General features: G+C 34.2%; 1 protein-coding gene across 1 annotated transcript; it reads left to right on the top strand.

Moving 5' to 3' along the window:
• Positions 1 to 9,010: 9,010 nt before the first annotated feature.
• On the top strand, positions 9,011 to 15,124 carry LOC106111278. Its single transcript, XM_013293303.1, has 7 exons — positions 9,011 to 9,168; positions 10,139 to 10,255; positions 11,459 to 11,555; positions 11,666 to 11,775; positions 12,194 to 12,301; positions 14,129 to 14,230; positions 14,585 to 15,124. Exons 1-7 carry the CDS (start codon positions 9,011 to 9,013, stop codon positions 14,718 to 14,720), a joined length of 828 nt encoding a protein of 275 aa, XP_013148757.1. The 3' UTR covers positions 14,721 to 15,124.
• The last annotated feature ends 1,127 nt before the right edge of the window (positions 15,125 to 16,251 follow it).

The following is a 16,251-nucleotide window of genomic DNA, read 5'->3' as shown; positions in this document are numbered from 1 at the left end:
TAGTGTGTGTGTGTGTTTATTAACTCTTAGATTTTGGTTTCTTGGCTTCTCTAGATTGAATTATATACAGAATGTGAGGGAGAACTACAATATGTGAAAGAAAGATATGTTTCAATAGATTACCTGCTTCGAATGTTAAAACAATCTCGGTATCACAATGTTAGTTTAATCTAGGCATAAACGAGCAAAGGACATTCCAAGGTATCCCAACGGACAATAATGTGACGAATTTAGAACATTTGTACAAATTAAACCCAAGACCTCAGCGGATTATTAAATTTTTGCCCCGTAATGTCTACAAATATTTCAACGCCCACACAAAGTTCTGGTAAAATTTTGTTCTTTCATCAAAATTTATTTTAACCGTTGTAAATTTGTCTTTGATCTGTAAAGTTTTGAGATTTTCGTTTGATGTGGTTTTTAATAAATAATAGTGGAATAAATGAAACTTAGAAACCTTGTGAAACCACAATCAACTTTGTTATGGATTCCACAAAAGTTTCCACGGAAATAATGTTAGCGATAGAATTTAGTTAAAATATCTCGTAAACGGCTATATTTAAAAACAAAACAAGAGGCTGCAACCAAATATTTTCATTGACAAATGACTTATAAAATATACAATGACGTTAAATATTGGGTCTATCCCCCTCTCTAAGTCTTGATGGCTTTCTTTATTTTATTATTCAAATTAAATTTGCTAACGATCCGCCCCAACTTTGCCTGGTTAGCAAAGAATAGACATATCATATCTTTTCTGTCTTATCCATACCTTGTCATTAGATACAAATACAGTCTGTGAAAATACAATTAAAACGAAAAAAAAAATATAGAAATCAGTTCAGTACTTTCAGAGCCTATTTAAAAAACAATCTTATCATTCCTCTTTATTATAAATTGCATTGAACAGCTAGCTGTTTAAAAACTATTTTTGACCGATTTCCCAAAAGAAGGAGGTACTCAATTCGTCTGTATGTTTTTTTTTTATTTTTTTGTTATGTGTGTTACGGCATAACTCCGCCGCTAGTGGACCGATTTTGATAATTCATTTTTTATCCAAAAGGTGATGCTTGCAGGTGGGTCCCATTTTTTTGTTTGATTTTTGGAGTCAAAGACTACGACGTAGTTAAATAGTTTAGCTCAAAATCGCGCGACGAAATTTCGGGTCATTTTTGCTTTCTTTGCTTACGTAGCCTAAACTATAAGACCTACATAAAAATGATGTATGGAAGAATTGTAGCCCTTTAAATTTGCTAAATAAAAGTCCGCGATAGCATATATCTATCTTAAGGTTGTCGCACAATAACCACTTTTTTCATTAAAATATCGCTCGAAATTTACACCCCACTTTCAACGCTATTACTAGTGTTCGGTATGAATCCTTATCCAAATAAATGTGTCTATCATCAAGAGAATTTAATGTAGATTATAAATGCCCTTGGAACTGTGTAATTCCGATCAATAGTTTAGGAGATATCATAATTAGCAAATTACGAGTCGCAGAAAAAAATATCAACTTGTATCAAAGTTTGCTTTCTTGGCTTACGTAGCCTAAACTATAAGACCTACATAAAAATGATGTATGAAAGAATTGTAGCTCTTTCAATTAGCTACATTAAAATCCGCAATAGCATATATCTATCTCTTAAGGTTGTCGCACAATAACCGTTTGTTTCGCGAAAACCGTCAAATAAATGCAATCGACTTCATTTAAAACGCTTTTATTCTTATTAGTATGAATCCTTATCCAAATAAATATGTTTTCACGATAGAGTATTACATGTAGATCATAATTGCCTTTTACAGTATGTAATTCTGACCAATATTCTAGAAGTTATCAAAATATTAAAACTCACGGGCAACAGCGGCGCGCGGCTGGACAGAATTATGAGTGAATGGTCGCAACGATGTATTAGTTCTTTACTTAATTTCTTAGATAACTAATACTTTGTTTGAAAACTAGCGATTATCATACTGTGATGTTTAGATTCACTAAAAATCGAGAAATAATTAAACTTTTTAATAAAAAAAACAAAACCGACTTCCAAACAAAATACACTAAAAACAAAATATTCTCAAAAAAACAGTACACATAAAAGTAACGAAATAATTCCTTGAAAATAGTAAACCTACCTTATTGTAACTGTTATGTCTATAATGTACAATTATTATTACTTTGAAGTCGGTGTCAGTCAATGTAGTTTCATTACTTAATTGTTACTATACTTTCAATTGTCAATTGTTATGGTAAAAATGTGGAAACCCTTACGTAGAAATATCACTGCATACCTTGGCTGACACCGACATCAAAGTAATAATAATTGTACAATATAGACATAACAGTTACAATAAGGTAGGTTTACTATTTTCAAGGAATTATTTCGTTACTTTTAAGTGTACTGTTTTTTTGAGACTATTTTGTTTTTAGTGTATTTTGTTTTGTTTTTAGTGTATTTTGTTTGGAAGTCGGTTTTGTTTTTTTGTTGTTTACATTTGAAAAATTCTCAATTGCATATGTCAAAATTATCGAAACCATAATAACCTTGCTTCCTTAATATTGGCAGCTCGTAGTTTATGATCCCTTTTGTGCATGAAGGTTTTTTCCAATTTATTTACCCCCTAAGTTTAATAGCGTGATAGTATATAGCCTAAAGCGTGACGTAAGTATAGGGACTTTTATTAAAAAAAAAGTGTTATTTAAAAATATGAAGTGATTTCTGACATCTTACGCCACGAAGTGGTGTGTGTTTACGCTTTATTAAATTAGCAGAGACGTAACTTATTATTTATTTATAATACAAAACGCTTAATTTCCAAAGAGTAACAATTTTCAAATTAATTATAATTCAAGACAGACCTTTGTGTACAAAATAAAAGATGCCAAGGATCTACGTAAATGAAATTCGTGTTTGAATCACGTAGTGTTGTTGCAAGTTGATTGCTTTCTCCGGCCACCCGCGCCTTAATTACTTCTTAATAGAATTGCTGAGGAAGTTGCGAGCTCGGAACAAGGTGGAAAAAGTTTATGTTTACGCTTATATAGTAGTGTAAGTACTTCGCGTCCATTAACGCCTCTGAGGCAAGTTTTTATACAATTAATTCTAACGGAATCTTAATTAAAAATGTAGTTGAACTAACTCAGAGTTGTATAGAACTGACTGAATGACTCAGAAATGATTGAATGAGACCGCAGTGGACTTATCATTCAATCCGCTCATTCACAGGCAGTCGTAATGAAACGGAAATTACATGACATTGGCATTCGCTCTGCTTTATAAATATAGTTCTTTCATACTCATATTGTAAAAGCTAAAGTTTAGATGGATGGATGGATGTTTGTTAGAGTTTGTAGCGTAAACGGATGAACGGATATCGATGAAATTTGACATAGATATAGAGCATAGTCTGGAATAACACAGAGGCTACTTACTTTTGTTTTTTTTTGTTCCACACGGACGGAGTCGAAGACGAAAGCTAGTATAGTATAATATTGCTACATGGATGTTGTAATAATGTTCTAAAACGTATTTTCATTGAGACCTGTGTTAAGCTTACATTGTCCTACTTAGTCGGTCAGCATGTTATTATAATTTCGGTCAAGTTATAAATAGCGTTGGCGAAATGCCAGATATCTCGTTAAACGAACGACTACAACAATCTGATATGAAATTCAATCGACCTACTGCTTTCCGATTGATATTACAATTTTAGTTCAAGTGTTTACAAAAATAAATATTTGTACATTGATACTTCTTAAATGTTGAATATTTCTTGCAATCTTAACAGTGGTAGAGCCCGCTTTAACATCTTGGTACGAATGGGCCGACTCGCCTGGTGTAATACCACAACCACACAGAAAACAGGCGTGAATGGGAAACAATTCCGCGTTTCATCTGATGAGTGTGGTGCCGGAGCCCTAGTTTTAGTCCCTTTCCCTTTCCACCCTTTTCTTAAGAGGAAAGGATGAGAAGGAAAAGTGGATTTGACGGTGGAGGAAAGGCATAGGAAGGGGAAATGCCCTCTTGATGTGGGTCTTGATGTGGGTCTTGATGTGGGTCTCCTCCTCCGTCAATTAAGGGTAGGCAACGCATCTGCAATTGCGGATGTTTATGGGCAGCGGTCGCTTTCTATTACGGTGGATTCAGGTGGCCGCTTGCTCGTCTTCCACCCTATATTATCAAAAAAATCTACACCAATGTTATAATGAGGAAAGATTTGTATCTTTGTATGTATTGAAATAACTAAAAAACTACTGGGCCGATTTGAAAAATTCAATTCAAATCAATTTATCTGTAAGTAACAAAGGCTATATTTTCACGCGGGCGAAGTCGCAAGCAACGGTTAGTAACTAATATTTTTACTTATAGACAAGTCTTATTGTGCAATTTTTCAGTTTATTCTTTGTTAATAAAAACGTTAGTTCATTTTATTCCATTTCTCAAAGGAAGTATGAAACGACTTTATCGAATGAGTAACTCTACGTTAAAAATAACATTTTTCCTTCATATTTCATGCGATATGATACGGAGAATAATTTATATTCTCCCGTATACGTAAAGGAATCCATATTTTATGTGTCTAGCGTTTATACAAGTTTATCTGTAACCGTCGGCTTCCACTGCCTAAATAATATTACAAAGATAACCATCGCTATAAATTTCTTTAAAAATAATAATGGTAATATATATGTTTTCTTTGAAAATCACAGTTAAAAAAACAGAAAGTTGTATTAATTTGTCTTACAGGCGGTTTCCCACCTACATTTAACCTTTCGTTAGTGTGTTTGACTCGATAACTTTATGTAAAGAGTTTCCGAACTACGTAACTTGAGTTTACTCAATTGAAACTTAGGTCAACCTAACACTAATGTATTACTAAGCGATGATAAAATAAATGGAAACTTTAGAAACCCAGCATTAATAAAGTAGTGTTAGAAATGTTATCAAATTAAACCTATTGCCTATAGTAGAATCCTTACTTAACTCCTATTAATTTTTTTAATTCGATGCGGACGAAGTCACGGGCAAAATTACCTAAGTTATTTTGTTTTTTGTAAATAAATTTATATCTTTTTCTTGTTTTAATTCGTATTGTGGTACTGTGAGTAGGTAAACGTAAAGCCGAACGTTTTCAAGTTATTAAGCTTTCATCACGTAGCTCGCACGTGTGTAAATTGTTGCGCGGAGAGACGTTAAGAGGATTTCAAGTTACAACTTAACGAAAGCTTGCTTAATTTACTGAAACAAATTGCTTTAACCGAATTTCACTTTAGTTTAAATAAAATAACATGTTAAATTTCGTTAATTTAATATAACAGTTCTATCTATTTATTAATAAAACTTTCTTCAAATTGTCAAGTGGTTATTTTGTATGAAAAAAAATAAATTTAAATACTATTTAAGTAACAAAGAATTTATTAATGACAAATACGAAAATAACATATGAAAATTCCATTATTTGAACCGCACACTTTTGCATATTTTAAATGTTTTTTCTCATAAAAATCTTGACTTGATAAAAAAAAATTATCAACACTGTCGATACCAATTTAAATACTCGTGTGTGCTTAATACAAATTGATGGACAACATACTCATATCCGCGAAGCTAAAATTATTGAAATTCTATTTCCATTTTACATCCACCCACAGAAGTACTCGAATATCTGAATTCTCTAGGCGAAGTTTAATCTGTACCTGGAATATTCGAGATTATTGTTCTGGAATTAATTCATACACAAAGCTGATGCTAAGTGGGAAGCTATTTGAAATTGAATTGAATTTATCTATTATGCATCAATACCTTTAGGGCTGATGTACACGAACTATCTCTAGCTTCAAGCATTCTGCATTGGGTTTGTAGGTTTATGTTCGCTATACACGGACTGTAGTTTAAATTCGTATCTGCGCACGGGCCATATTAATCCTTGTGTGTCGTTCCAATCTATACTTAATATAATATAGCGTAAACACACACAACTTCGTGACGTAGAATGTCAGCAAACGCAGCATTGAATAATTCTTTCTTTGATAAAAAGCCCTACACTTACGACACGATATAGGCTATGTATTTTCACGCTATTAAACTTAGAGGTAAATAAAATGCAAAAGACCTTCTTGTGAGAAAAGGGCCATAAACCACAAGCTGCCAACATTAAGGATACAAAATTGCCGTGGTACAGTAATTGGTATCGAATGTCAAAGGCCTTTGTTGTCATTTGTTTATTTGAATTTTGATACTTGCAATTGATATTGGTAAATACTAAAAAATAAAATAAAGAGTCTTATGTTATCATTCGGATGAAGCCGCACGGGAACAGTTAGTTTCATTATAAGTACAAAGCGAGTCCTTAATATAATACCTAGAGTATTCCATAAAACCTAGTTCCCAAGTCGTTCCTTTCATTTCAACGTAAACCTAAAAATAGCCAGCCTTAATTTCACGCTTGCCGTGGCAGGACGTGAGCCCGGCGTTTTCAGCGGTTCAATGAACTTCGATTTACCGAACTAGATTTAATATTATTTTCTATTTTATATAACACTAACTGTTGCTCGCGACTTTACCCAAGTGAAATTAAAAAAATAATAATAATACTAGCATACACCTTATGCTACTCAGTGATAAAGTAGCCTTTTAATGGTGAAAGAATTTTTGAAATCTGCCCATAAGTTTTTGAGTTATTTCAATACATACAAAAATCCAAAAGTACAAATCTTTCTTCTTAATAAGTAGTATAGAAATATAGAATTCTTTAATTACAACTTTTTTTATTTCTATCCTATGAAAGGAATTCTGTATTTAAATATTTAGTTAATAACATAAATTTACGATTATTTATTAATTACAGTTTATGATAATTTTCATACAAATGTTTTGATAGTTAAATCGCATTTTAAGATCATAGGGTTGTCACTTTTTAAACCACGAGTGCGTAAAAAAGTAATTTAAATTAACAATCTCGAAAAGCAATGTAGTTGTCCGACACATGTTTCAACCCTAAACGTGAGGGCAGTAAAGTTGGATTGTACTCGTAAATGTTGGGAAGCCCCACTTAATGTCGTGTATTACACAGTTCCAGATGTAAAGTTTATTGTGGAATGTGTAATGAAGTTGTTACGTGTATTACGAACGCAAATTACATTTTTTAACATAAAAAGTTAGCAAAAGCCTTTCCTTTATATGTGAGTTACGTAGTAACATCCTTTAAACCTCAAACTTATGCATACTTTAACATGTTTTACCCTTAAAAGCCCGATTTATTAAATCATTTTTTTTAATGTATGAGTGTACCAGTGTTTAATAATGGAGAAAAATAGAAAAAAAATATAAAACGTTATTTTATATATTGTCTATACCTTTAAATGTAGCAACATTTTCGTGATATGCTCCTTTTTGTTTAACTTGAAGATTATCAGTCAAAGATAACATGTACACAGCCTAGTATTAAAATTAAGTTGTAGATGCCCAATGCGATTTATAAACACGGTATTGAATTTAAAACTTCAGGTATTTAAGGGGACTACTGGCCGATGCTACTCGGTATAGGTAACATGGCTCGGAGCCTAACCTAAGTTACGGTGATTAGGCCATAGTCAACCACGCTGGCCCACTGCGTGTTGGTTGACTTCACACATATCTTTTGAATTTCTTCGCCCATATGTGCAGGTTGCATCACGATGTTTTCCTTCACCGTTAGATCGTCGGGTATGTACATATGAAAATTCGAAAAATCATAAATCACATTGGTACATGGCGGGATTCGAACCCAAGACCTGTAGATTACAAAGGCTTAAACCACTGAGCCAACGACGCTCTTTTAATCAATTGAAAAGTGCAGTATATAATAGTAGAAAATTAGTAAGGAACGAGTCACTAGAAGCGTTACACGTTCGCATTGTCTCTATTAATCCGTCAGTGGCGCGAGTCTTAATGACTATACCAATTTCAAAGAGCACATATTATTCGAATATTCTTTGCCGGTTTCATTCTGGCTTGTAGTTTTTTTTTCTATTTTCCTCAGTGAATAAAACGTTTTGTCTCTATTATACAAAAACAAGCGATGCGAATAAACTACAAAGTCACGGTCGGACAGAATGTCCGCTATAGACCGGACGTAATTTGTTGACATATGCCGCTCCGATCCTTTACGCCCTTTTCGGATCAATCCTATTCAGGTGTAACAGCAAACATTTCGAATCTCGATTAGACTTCAAGCTTGTATAAAATGCATCAGGTCAGCAGGTGTGATGAACTGTGCCGTACAAACGGGTTCGGGTCCCGCGGTACAACCTACCCTTGAACTACGATTGCACCGGAGGGCATAATATTGTAAACTGTAAATGGTACTCACCAGCTCGATGATTTGCCTCACCTCCTGCAGGTGTCTTGTCTCAGTCAGTGTCAATCGAGTCAAAGTCTGGTTCAGTCAAGTCTATAGGCCCAGCGATGCTGCCTGAAAATGTACCAGAAAGGATTTCGACCGCGAAACCGAATTTAGCGACCCCGTTCGCTACCGTAATCGACACGCCTGTTGTGTCCTCGCGTTATACAAAGAGCAACCACTTTCAACTTTAATCCGCACACGTGTTCACGACCGTCTCGCTTGGCTGGTCAATTCCGATCTTTTTTCGCACCCCTCTCCGCAGGCCCCGCGCCCGTCCGTAGTGGAGAGGGTTTATTCATCTACCCGCCCGTGCGGGAGAAATAAAATAGGCGCGCTTACCCGCACTAAACCCAGCTGGCGAAATTCAAATTATGTTCGCCATCGAATGTGGCGAACCCGTGCTATCTGTACCGAACATGAACCTTTATTCATAAAATTGCTATTTTTTGAAGAATTGTTTAACTGATTACGTCAATTCCATAATGCATGGTAATGACATCGCGTTGGCTTTTTATGAAACACCTACTTCATACTTGTTCGTAGTGTTTTTATGATCATAGATATGTCATTTACGGCCGTGCCAGTGGTTCGCCACCTCTGATATAGGTTACATATCTTTGTTATCAGGATGTGGTCAGTGTGGCGCGCGTGCTGTGTGGTGGCGGTGGTGGGCGGCGTGCTGGCGCAGAGGATTGACCAGGATGCTGTGCTTCGCCCGAGGGCTCGCGACCGCGAGATTACTAAACCGGATGAGCCGACGTGCGACCAACTGAAAGCAATGTGGAGGTACGTGTACTAACGACCCATTACCCTACTGATTGGCCTTTTTGACAGACTAAATCTACTGTCTATTATCGTCGTTTATTAAGTGACTGGCCATTAATTTTTTTACGTTACATAATAATAAAAAGAAAAAACCTTGATGACTTTTTCCTTAGCCTATGACGCTTTCCTTCAATTATTATTTGTCGGCTTTCATTAAGTTATTAAGTAGTCTGTCATTAAGTCTTATCGCTCGTGACAGGCTGACATAATAGGTATTGTGTTCAACCCAACACGAAAAAAGAAGGCGTTTATTCATCTTTCATTGGCTCTATGTAAAGCTTTTACAAAAACGTTAGCGTTTTAATATTATATTTCACCCCGTGGAAAATTATACTTAGATCCACCCTATTTGTGTTTAGTGCTTAATTATAATTTAAAAATACTGTACTTCTTATATGTAAGAAAAATTGTAGTTAAAAAGTGATCACATATTACGTTATTTTATCAAAAACCTGTGATATTATTAATTAAAACAAGTACACTTATTACTAAAAAAGTGGTAACATATGCACTTTGTATCGCTGCTGTAAACAAACTTAATTTACATAATGGCCTCATCAAGCTCTTAACCGCTTTATTCCGTTTACGATCGAACAATTTACATAAAATTTAAATAATTATCAAACAAAACTAACTAAAACATTATCTAAATTGTTTTATCATTTATTTAATACTAGCTTTCGCCCGCAAATCCGTCCGCGTGGAATTAAAAGTATCCAAAGTGAGCAGCGTATGTGATCTTCCAGACTATCCTCTACATCTATGCCAAATTTCATCGAGATCCATTCAGCCGTTTAGGTTACAAACTTTAACAAACATCCGTCCTTCCATCTAAACTTTCGCCTTTATAATATTAGTATGATTTAACTTAAATTCGTATATGAAATTTCTAACTTCTAATCGAGATTAACTACTTTTTTTTTGTTACCAGGTTTTCTAAGAGACAGGCGCGTGCGCCAGAGATAATGAACGAAGTGAGCACGTACAGGGATCCGCTTATGTACAACGAGTGGCCGGTCTACACCGCCATGCCTAGAGCTGCCCCCAGGTGAGTCGAGTTCGAGTTTGTCGAATAATATAGTACAATGGTAGGGGTTATATTTATTACTAGCTGTTGCCGTGCGGCTTCATTCGCATGAAATTGTGAAAATTTTATTTTATTGTTTACATTTGTCAAATTCTCAATAGCAAATGTCAAAATGGCATGACATGACAAACCTTGACAGTCTTGCTTCCTTGATGTTGGCAACAACTTATGGTCTCTTTCCCACATTAGGGTTTTTGTCCAAAATATATACCCCCTACGTTTAATGGCTTTAAAAAATATAGATTAAAGGTACTGTCATTGTCAAATATTAAGTACGCGTAATGAAAACAACAATTAATTTTAATGATTGAGCTTATTTAGCTACGGACTAAAAAAAGCGAAACCAACTTGCGTTAGCTTAGATTTGTTAAGTTAAGGAAAAATATTCACATAAATTATACATTGTTATTTACACTTTAATCTTAATTATAAATCTTTCTAAATGTAAAATCAACTCGCTTTCAGAATGTCTTAATTTCCCCTTGACATTTGACCATCGTGTTGTTTCACTTCGTTGACAATTCATTTGTTATACTTATCAACGTTTTCAAAATTCCATTCAGTCTGTGTACATTTCGCTTCGGGCCACGGCTATAGGCGAAGTGTTCCGTAGGGGTGAATACTATGCCTCTAACAATAGCCACATTGTAAAGCAAAGAGTATTAATATCAGAAAAGAGTCCTTCGTAAAAGCATTTATCGATTATGTACAAAATTTGAAATTACATTATGCTTTTAGTTGTATATTTTTTCCAATGTTATGCTCGCTCGCACAATACTCGCTTTCGCCCACGACTCCGTCCGCGTGGAATTAAAAAAAAACAAAAGTGAGTACCCAATGTTCGTCCAGGCTATCTATACCAAATTTCATCGAAATCCGTTAAGTCTTTTAGGTTACAAACTCCTTTAAAAATTACCTAGTGAGTGATAATCGAAAAGATAGGTCGACAGCTAAGGCTAAGTTGGTTAATGAGTGAGAAAAGTGCAATAGGGCAATCCGGTTGGTATTTGTTTATTTACTAATTCGTTAAGTACAATAAGTTTAAGAAGCAAAAAAAATCAACTTATTTCTTTTGATGTTTAAGGTTTTTAAAAACATGAAAATTATTCGTTGTGACTGTGCTTATCCTATATGTTTATAGTCATTTAATATTTTTTGTCGCAGGTTCCGTTACCAGTACCAGGCGATGCCGCACGAGGCTTACGGCCGAGTGGTCACCAAAGCCCCACCGAACGTTGTCCGCACACCCGATTACGATGAGGTATATACGACTTTTAAGCATAAATTTCCATACAAGTACCAAACCATAACTTTAGTCATAACAAAGTTTGTAAAATAGATGAAAAAATTGTAAAAGGTAAATTGTTCCAGATGTTCGGAATGTTGAATGTGCCTCACACTTCGGGTAAGATTCTCCGCTACCCCGGCCCCTCCCGGCCTCGCGGGCAGCCTTCATTCATGGTGCCTCCACAACGAGACCGGTAATTACAACTAATATAAAACAACCACAAGCCAGTAAAAAAAACAAAATTAATAAGTTTATAAACTTACAGACACAAGTATCAGATAAAGAAAACTGTCAGATACTTTGTTTATGTCCCACCACTGACTCATAGACTGTCACTGTCAGATAATGTACCATAATCCAATCCAATCCATATTTCCATCCAATCACATATTTACACGTTGGATTGTTAACAGACAATTTACAATGTGGTGGGACAGGCCCTTAAATTGGTATTAGAGTAATATAACTTTAAACTGTCCTGGTTTTTACAAATATAATGTTCATAAGAAGAAAGAAAGTTCGAAATATCGGGCTAAAACAATTCAATCGTGGTAAGAAACCCGTATCTTACGAACATGGTATTAGAGTAATTTAGAGTGAATTTTCTTTAGATTTGAGGCGCTGAAGAAATTGATCAGACAGGAGCACGTCCGGGAGCTACAGAGGAAATACGAAACCGAACAAAAGCAAGAGATTAAGGATCTTACTTCGGGCCGCGGGTAAGATATTGTATACTAGCTGTTGCGTGCGACTTTGCCCATATGGAATTAAATAATAATAATAAATATAGCCTATGTTATTCACTAATAACGTAGCTTTTTACTGGTGAATTTTTGAAATCGACCCAGTAGTTTTTGAGTTATTTCAATACATACAAATATACAAATCTTACCTCTTGTTAATATTATTATAGACTACTATAGCTGAATATCTTTCAATTTGCTTTCCTTTATGTTCCTATATAAATAATTATAACGTATGATTAATATATTATTACGTTCTATAGTATTCGAGCCGTCGAATTCCAATTTTGAATGGAGAAAAATGTAAAAAAGATGGAGAAAAAGCCATGGATTTTACTTTACAATTCTAGTTTACTACGTTATATTTTTTATTAAATATTTTTAATAAATGTAATTGTGTTTGATGTAAGTTTTAAAATCAGGACGACAAAAGACTTAGTTCACAGAATAAAAATGAATGTCACGAATACAATGAAATTGTATTTAAAAAATTATGAATCTAAGGGCGTGCTTCGGGACCAGACGGCCTACTTAATATTTTTTACGGAAAATCTATTTATAAACGGTATTGAGGTCAAACAAAATAGAACAATATTCTCCATTAGTAAAATATAGTTAGTTTTCATGCTAAAAGGTTTATTCCAAATGATTATTATTCTTGAATTCTCCAATATCTTCTAATCTAATCGCGCTTTGTACGGCATGCTGGATTATTCCCAACCGTCACCCCGCTCTGTCCTAACATGGGTACAGATTTTAGTCCCACTATCACCAATAAGGTGACAGATGGAATCATTAAGAAATAAAACAAGTTCCAACCGTCCTCCGTCGCAAAAGGTGGGACGGGTGAAACTTGTTATTCTCATCCGTCCCCACGCGGGGACATAGCGGGTTGACGGTTGATAATAATCAGGCATACTTTATTTGTATAAAAATAGAGGTAATTAAATATAGGAGCAATTAAAAATTGTTATATTATTAACATATAATTCGAATAAGTTAAACATTTAAATATCGTATTTAAAACAGTATGTTTTTATTTTAAAATTTGAAGAAGTTTTTTCTATGTTATTTCTTATGTTATTTTTCCATCAATCGTTCACATTCCAGCGACTTTGAACTTTGAGGCAAATTGCCGGAATAACAAATTGAATAAGTATTCGGTATATGATCGATCGGTGTTACGCGAAACGTCAATTTTTCGGGAAACTTCGAACGAATTCTTAGGAAATATCAATGAAAAGCTACGTTCATATATACATTCATTTTGTGTGTTTAATTAAAGAAACATTAATGAGAGGTGTACGAGAATCGTAAAAAGTATTATGTCATACAAATATCTTACCATGGATTTTAACTAGAAATAGCTGTTCCCGTGCGGTTTCATCCGCATGAACTTGTAAAAACTATTTTATTTTTTACATTTGTGAAACGTTCATTTGCAAATGTCAAAATGACAACCATGGCAACCTTACTTCCTTTATAGTCCCTACCCCACATTAAGGTTTCTTCCAATTTATTTATCCCCTAAGTTTAATAGCGTGAAAAGATATAGCCAAGGGTGTTATCAGTGTAGGGCTTTTTATTAAAGAAAGAAATATTCAAAAGTATGCTGTAATTGCTGACATCTTAGGCAACAAAGAAGTGTGTGTTTACGCTTTATTATAATAGTATAGATTAGTATTAGTATAGATAAAATCTATTAACGGATATTTGGTAATCAAAACAACAGAAGTTGCCAACACCACGCCTTAAACTTTTCTGTTGCGCTTCGAATAGGGTTCACGTTCTGTTTTGTTTTAGAAACGATGACTACGTGTATGGAAGCTATGGTGAGACCGAGCCCCGAGGACTGCAGCCACTGCAGGATTATAATTCGGATGAGAACAACGGCCGCCACGCCAAGTATGAGACAATATATTATCGCAAAAGCTTTTGACACAGTCTAGCTTAGGACTTTTAAATACTCTGAAGTAACGTGGTATTAAACAACCATACGTATGTCAGATATAATTGTTTATATATCTTTTTTTTAAATCACTAGAAATTTTGTTAATTTACTAATATTTCCTTTACCTATGCCACTTAAACTTGTGCTAAGATATGGCAATTGTCCAATGGCGGAATTCGAACCGTCGACCATAAGATCTGTAGTCCGTACCACAAACCATTAATTGGCGCTTAATAGTTTATATTTATATGAAAATACTGATCACGAATTTCATGTATTTCTTGTTTTAATTTATTAATCTATTCCAGGAAACCTCCTATGGGCAGCCGTCAAGTGTCGCAGTTCTCTCGTTACTCCGACGTGATGCTGCCTCCGGTGCGCCGCAACTTTTACCACCCCTACTTCGACTACCCCACTCCCGAGTTCATCCCCTACGTCTACTGAACTCTGCCCGCGCCCGTTAACCGAAACGACTACGTTCTAGACACTTCTAGAAGATTTCGAGGGATTTCCTCATAAATGTACAACTCTGCAGGCTTTAATTCTTATCAGTATTACATGGCCATATCGGAAGCATATCCTTATTAAGCTTTCGCTTCGTAAACGATCCTCTTTAATCCTTGCGAGCTTCTGAGCGTTAACAATATTTTTTATATTTACCTAACCTAGCTGAGGTTTTATCTAGATATGCGATCTTTTTAATCCCTTTTTAAATAATCGCATTGTATTTTGTATAGATTTAAGATTTAGAATCAAAGTTGTTTGTAATCCAAGGCATTAGGCGGCGGATGAGTAATCTTAGTGTGGATCTTCCGAAAAGGACAATAAAATTAAACTTGACAATATTATCAATTTATCGTCAATTTCTAACGACGTTAACGAATTCGACAATAATATTTGAATTTGAATAAACTTGTATTAACGTAGTGTTTATTGATGTCTAGTAAACATATTTATCTTTTATTATTATACGTCTTTTAACTCGGTCGTGTAGGATTTTCTGAGAAAAAAAATGAATTTTAATCAAATATCCAGAGCTTTTTGCTCTTTATTATATTCTAAGTATGCTTATTGAAGAATTGGAGAAAGAAATAATCCTGCTCGAAGAATAACGTAATTTTTGAATAGATTCAAATATACAAAAAACACAATAATTTTGTTCAGTATTCATATATCACCATTTCTTAGTATTTTAAATTTACTTTAAGTATTCAAAAACAATAATTTGTAATCTTTTTAAGTAGTTATTTTAAGAAAAACCGATCTCTTATTTTGATATAACTATAGCATTTACTAAGTTACTTAACTCGATTAATTTCCAGTGAAATAAGTATAAAATAATCTCGTAGTGTTTGTTATTGAAAACAAAATAATTGTTGTGATTAGTAGCTAAGTGTGCCTGATACAAAAGCCCTCAGGACGGCTGCAGTCGCGGGTATCAAAATGTCATGATCTTTGCGAAAAAAATGCTTTAAGTATGTTAAAAAATAATTCCATGTTTATTAAATAATTGTATAGATATGTCAACGTATTATTCAATATTGGACTTTAGTATAGGGGAGGACGGAATGGTGAGGCATCTGGAATTTACGGATTTCGTATAACATTGTCCATTGAAATCATTTTTCAATATCAACAATACCAAATTACCATAATTTAATAATAATGCTAATTTCGAAATTACAAAATTTCAAAACGTCAAAATTTCATAATGGCAAAATTTCAAAACGTCAAAATTTTCAAAATGGCAAAATTTCGAAACGACAAAATTTCATAATATTGCAATGTCTATACGGGCTTTCCGGATGCCTCGATGAGCGCGGTCGCTAACGGCGGTTGAAGGCTGTATTTACGGAGTTGTTAACTATTTATGTATTAGGTATATAACTGTATCTAAACGTCTATCTACTTATAAGTATCGACGTGTGCCGACGGCATAACCTCACAGACTATAAAATTTGGCTTTAAAATTATA

This window comes from Papilio polytes, unplaced genomic scaffold (assembly GCF_000836215.1).
Source record: "Papilio polytes unplaced genomic scaffold, Ppol_1.0 DF824169.1, whole genome shotgun sequence".
NCBI lineage: Eukaryota > Metazoa > Arthropoda > Insecta > Lepidoptera > Papilionidae > Papilio > Papilio polytes.
The sequence above is the reverse complement of the archived record's forward strand: the minus strand, read 5'-3'. Positions and strand labels throughout refer to the sequence as shown.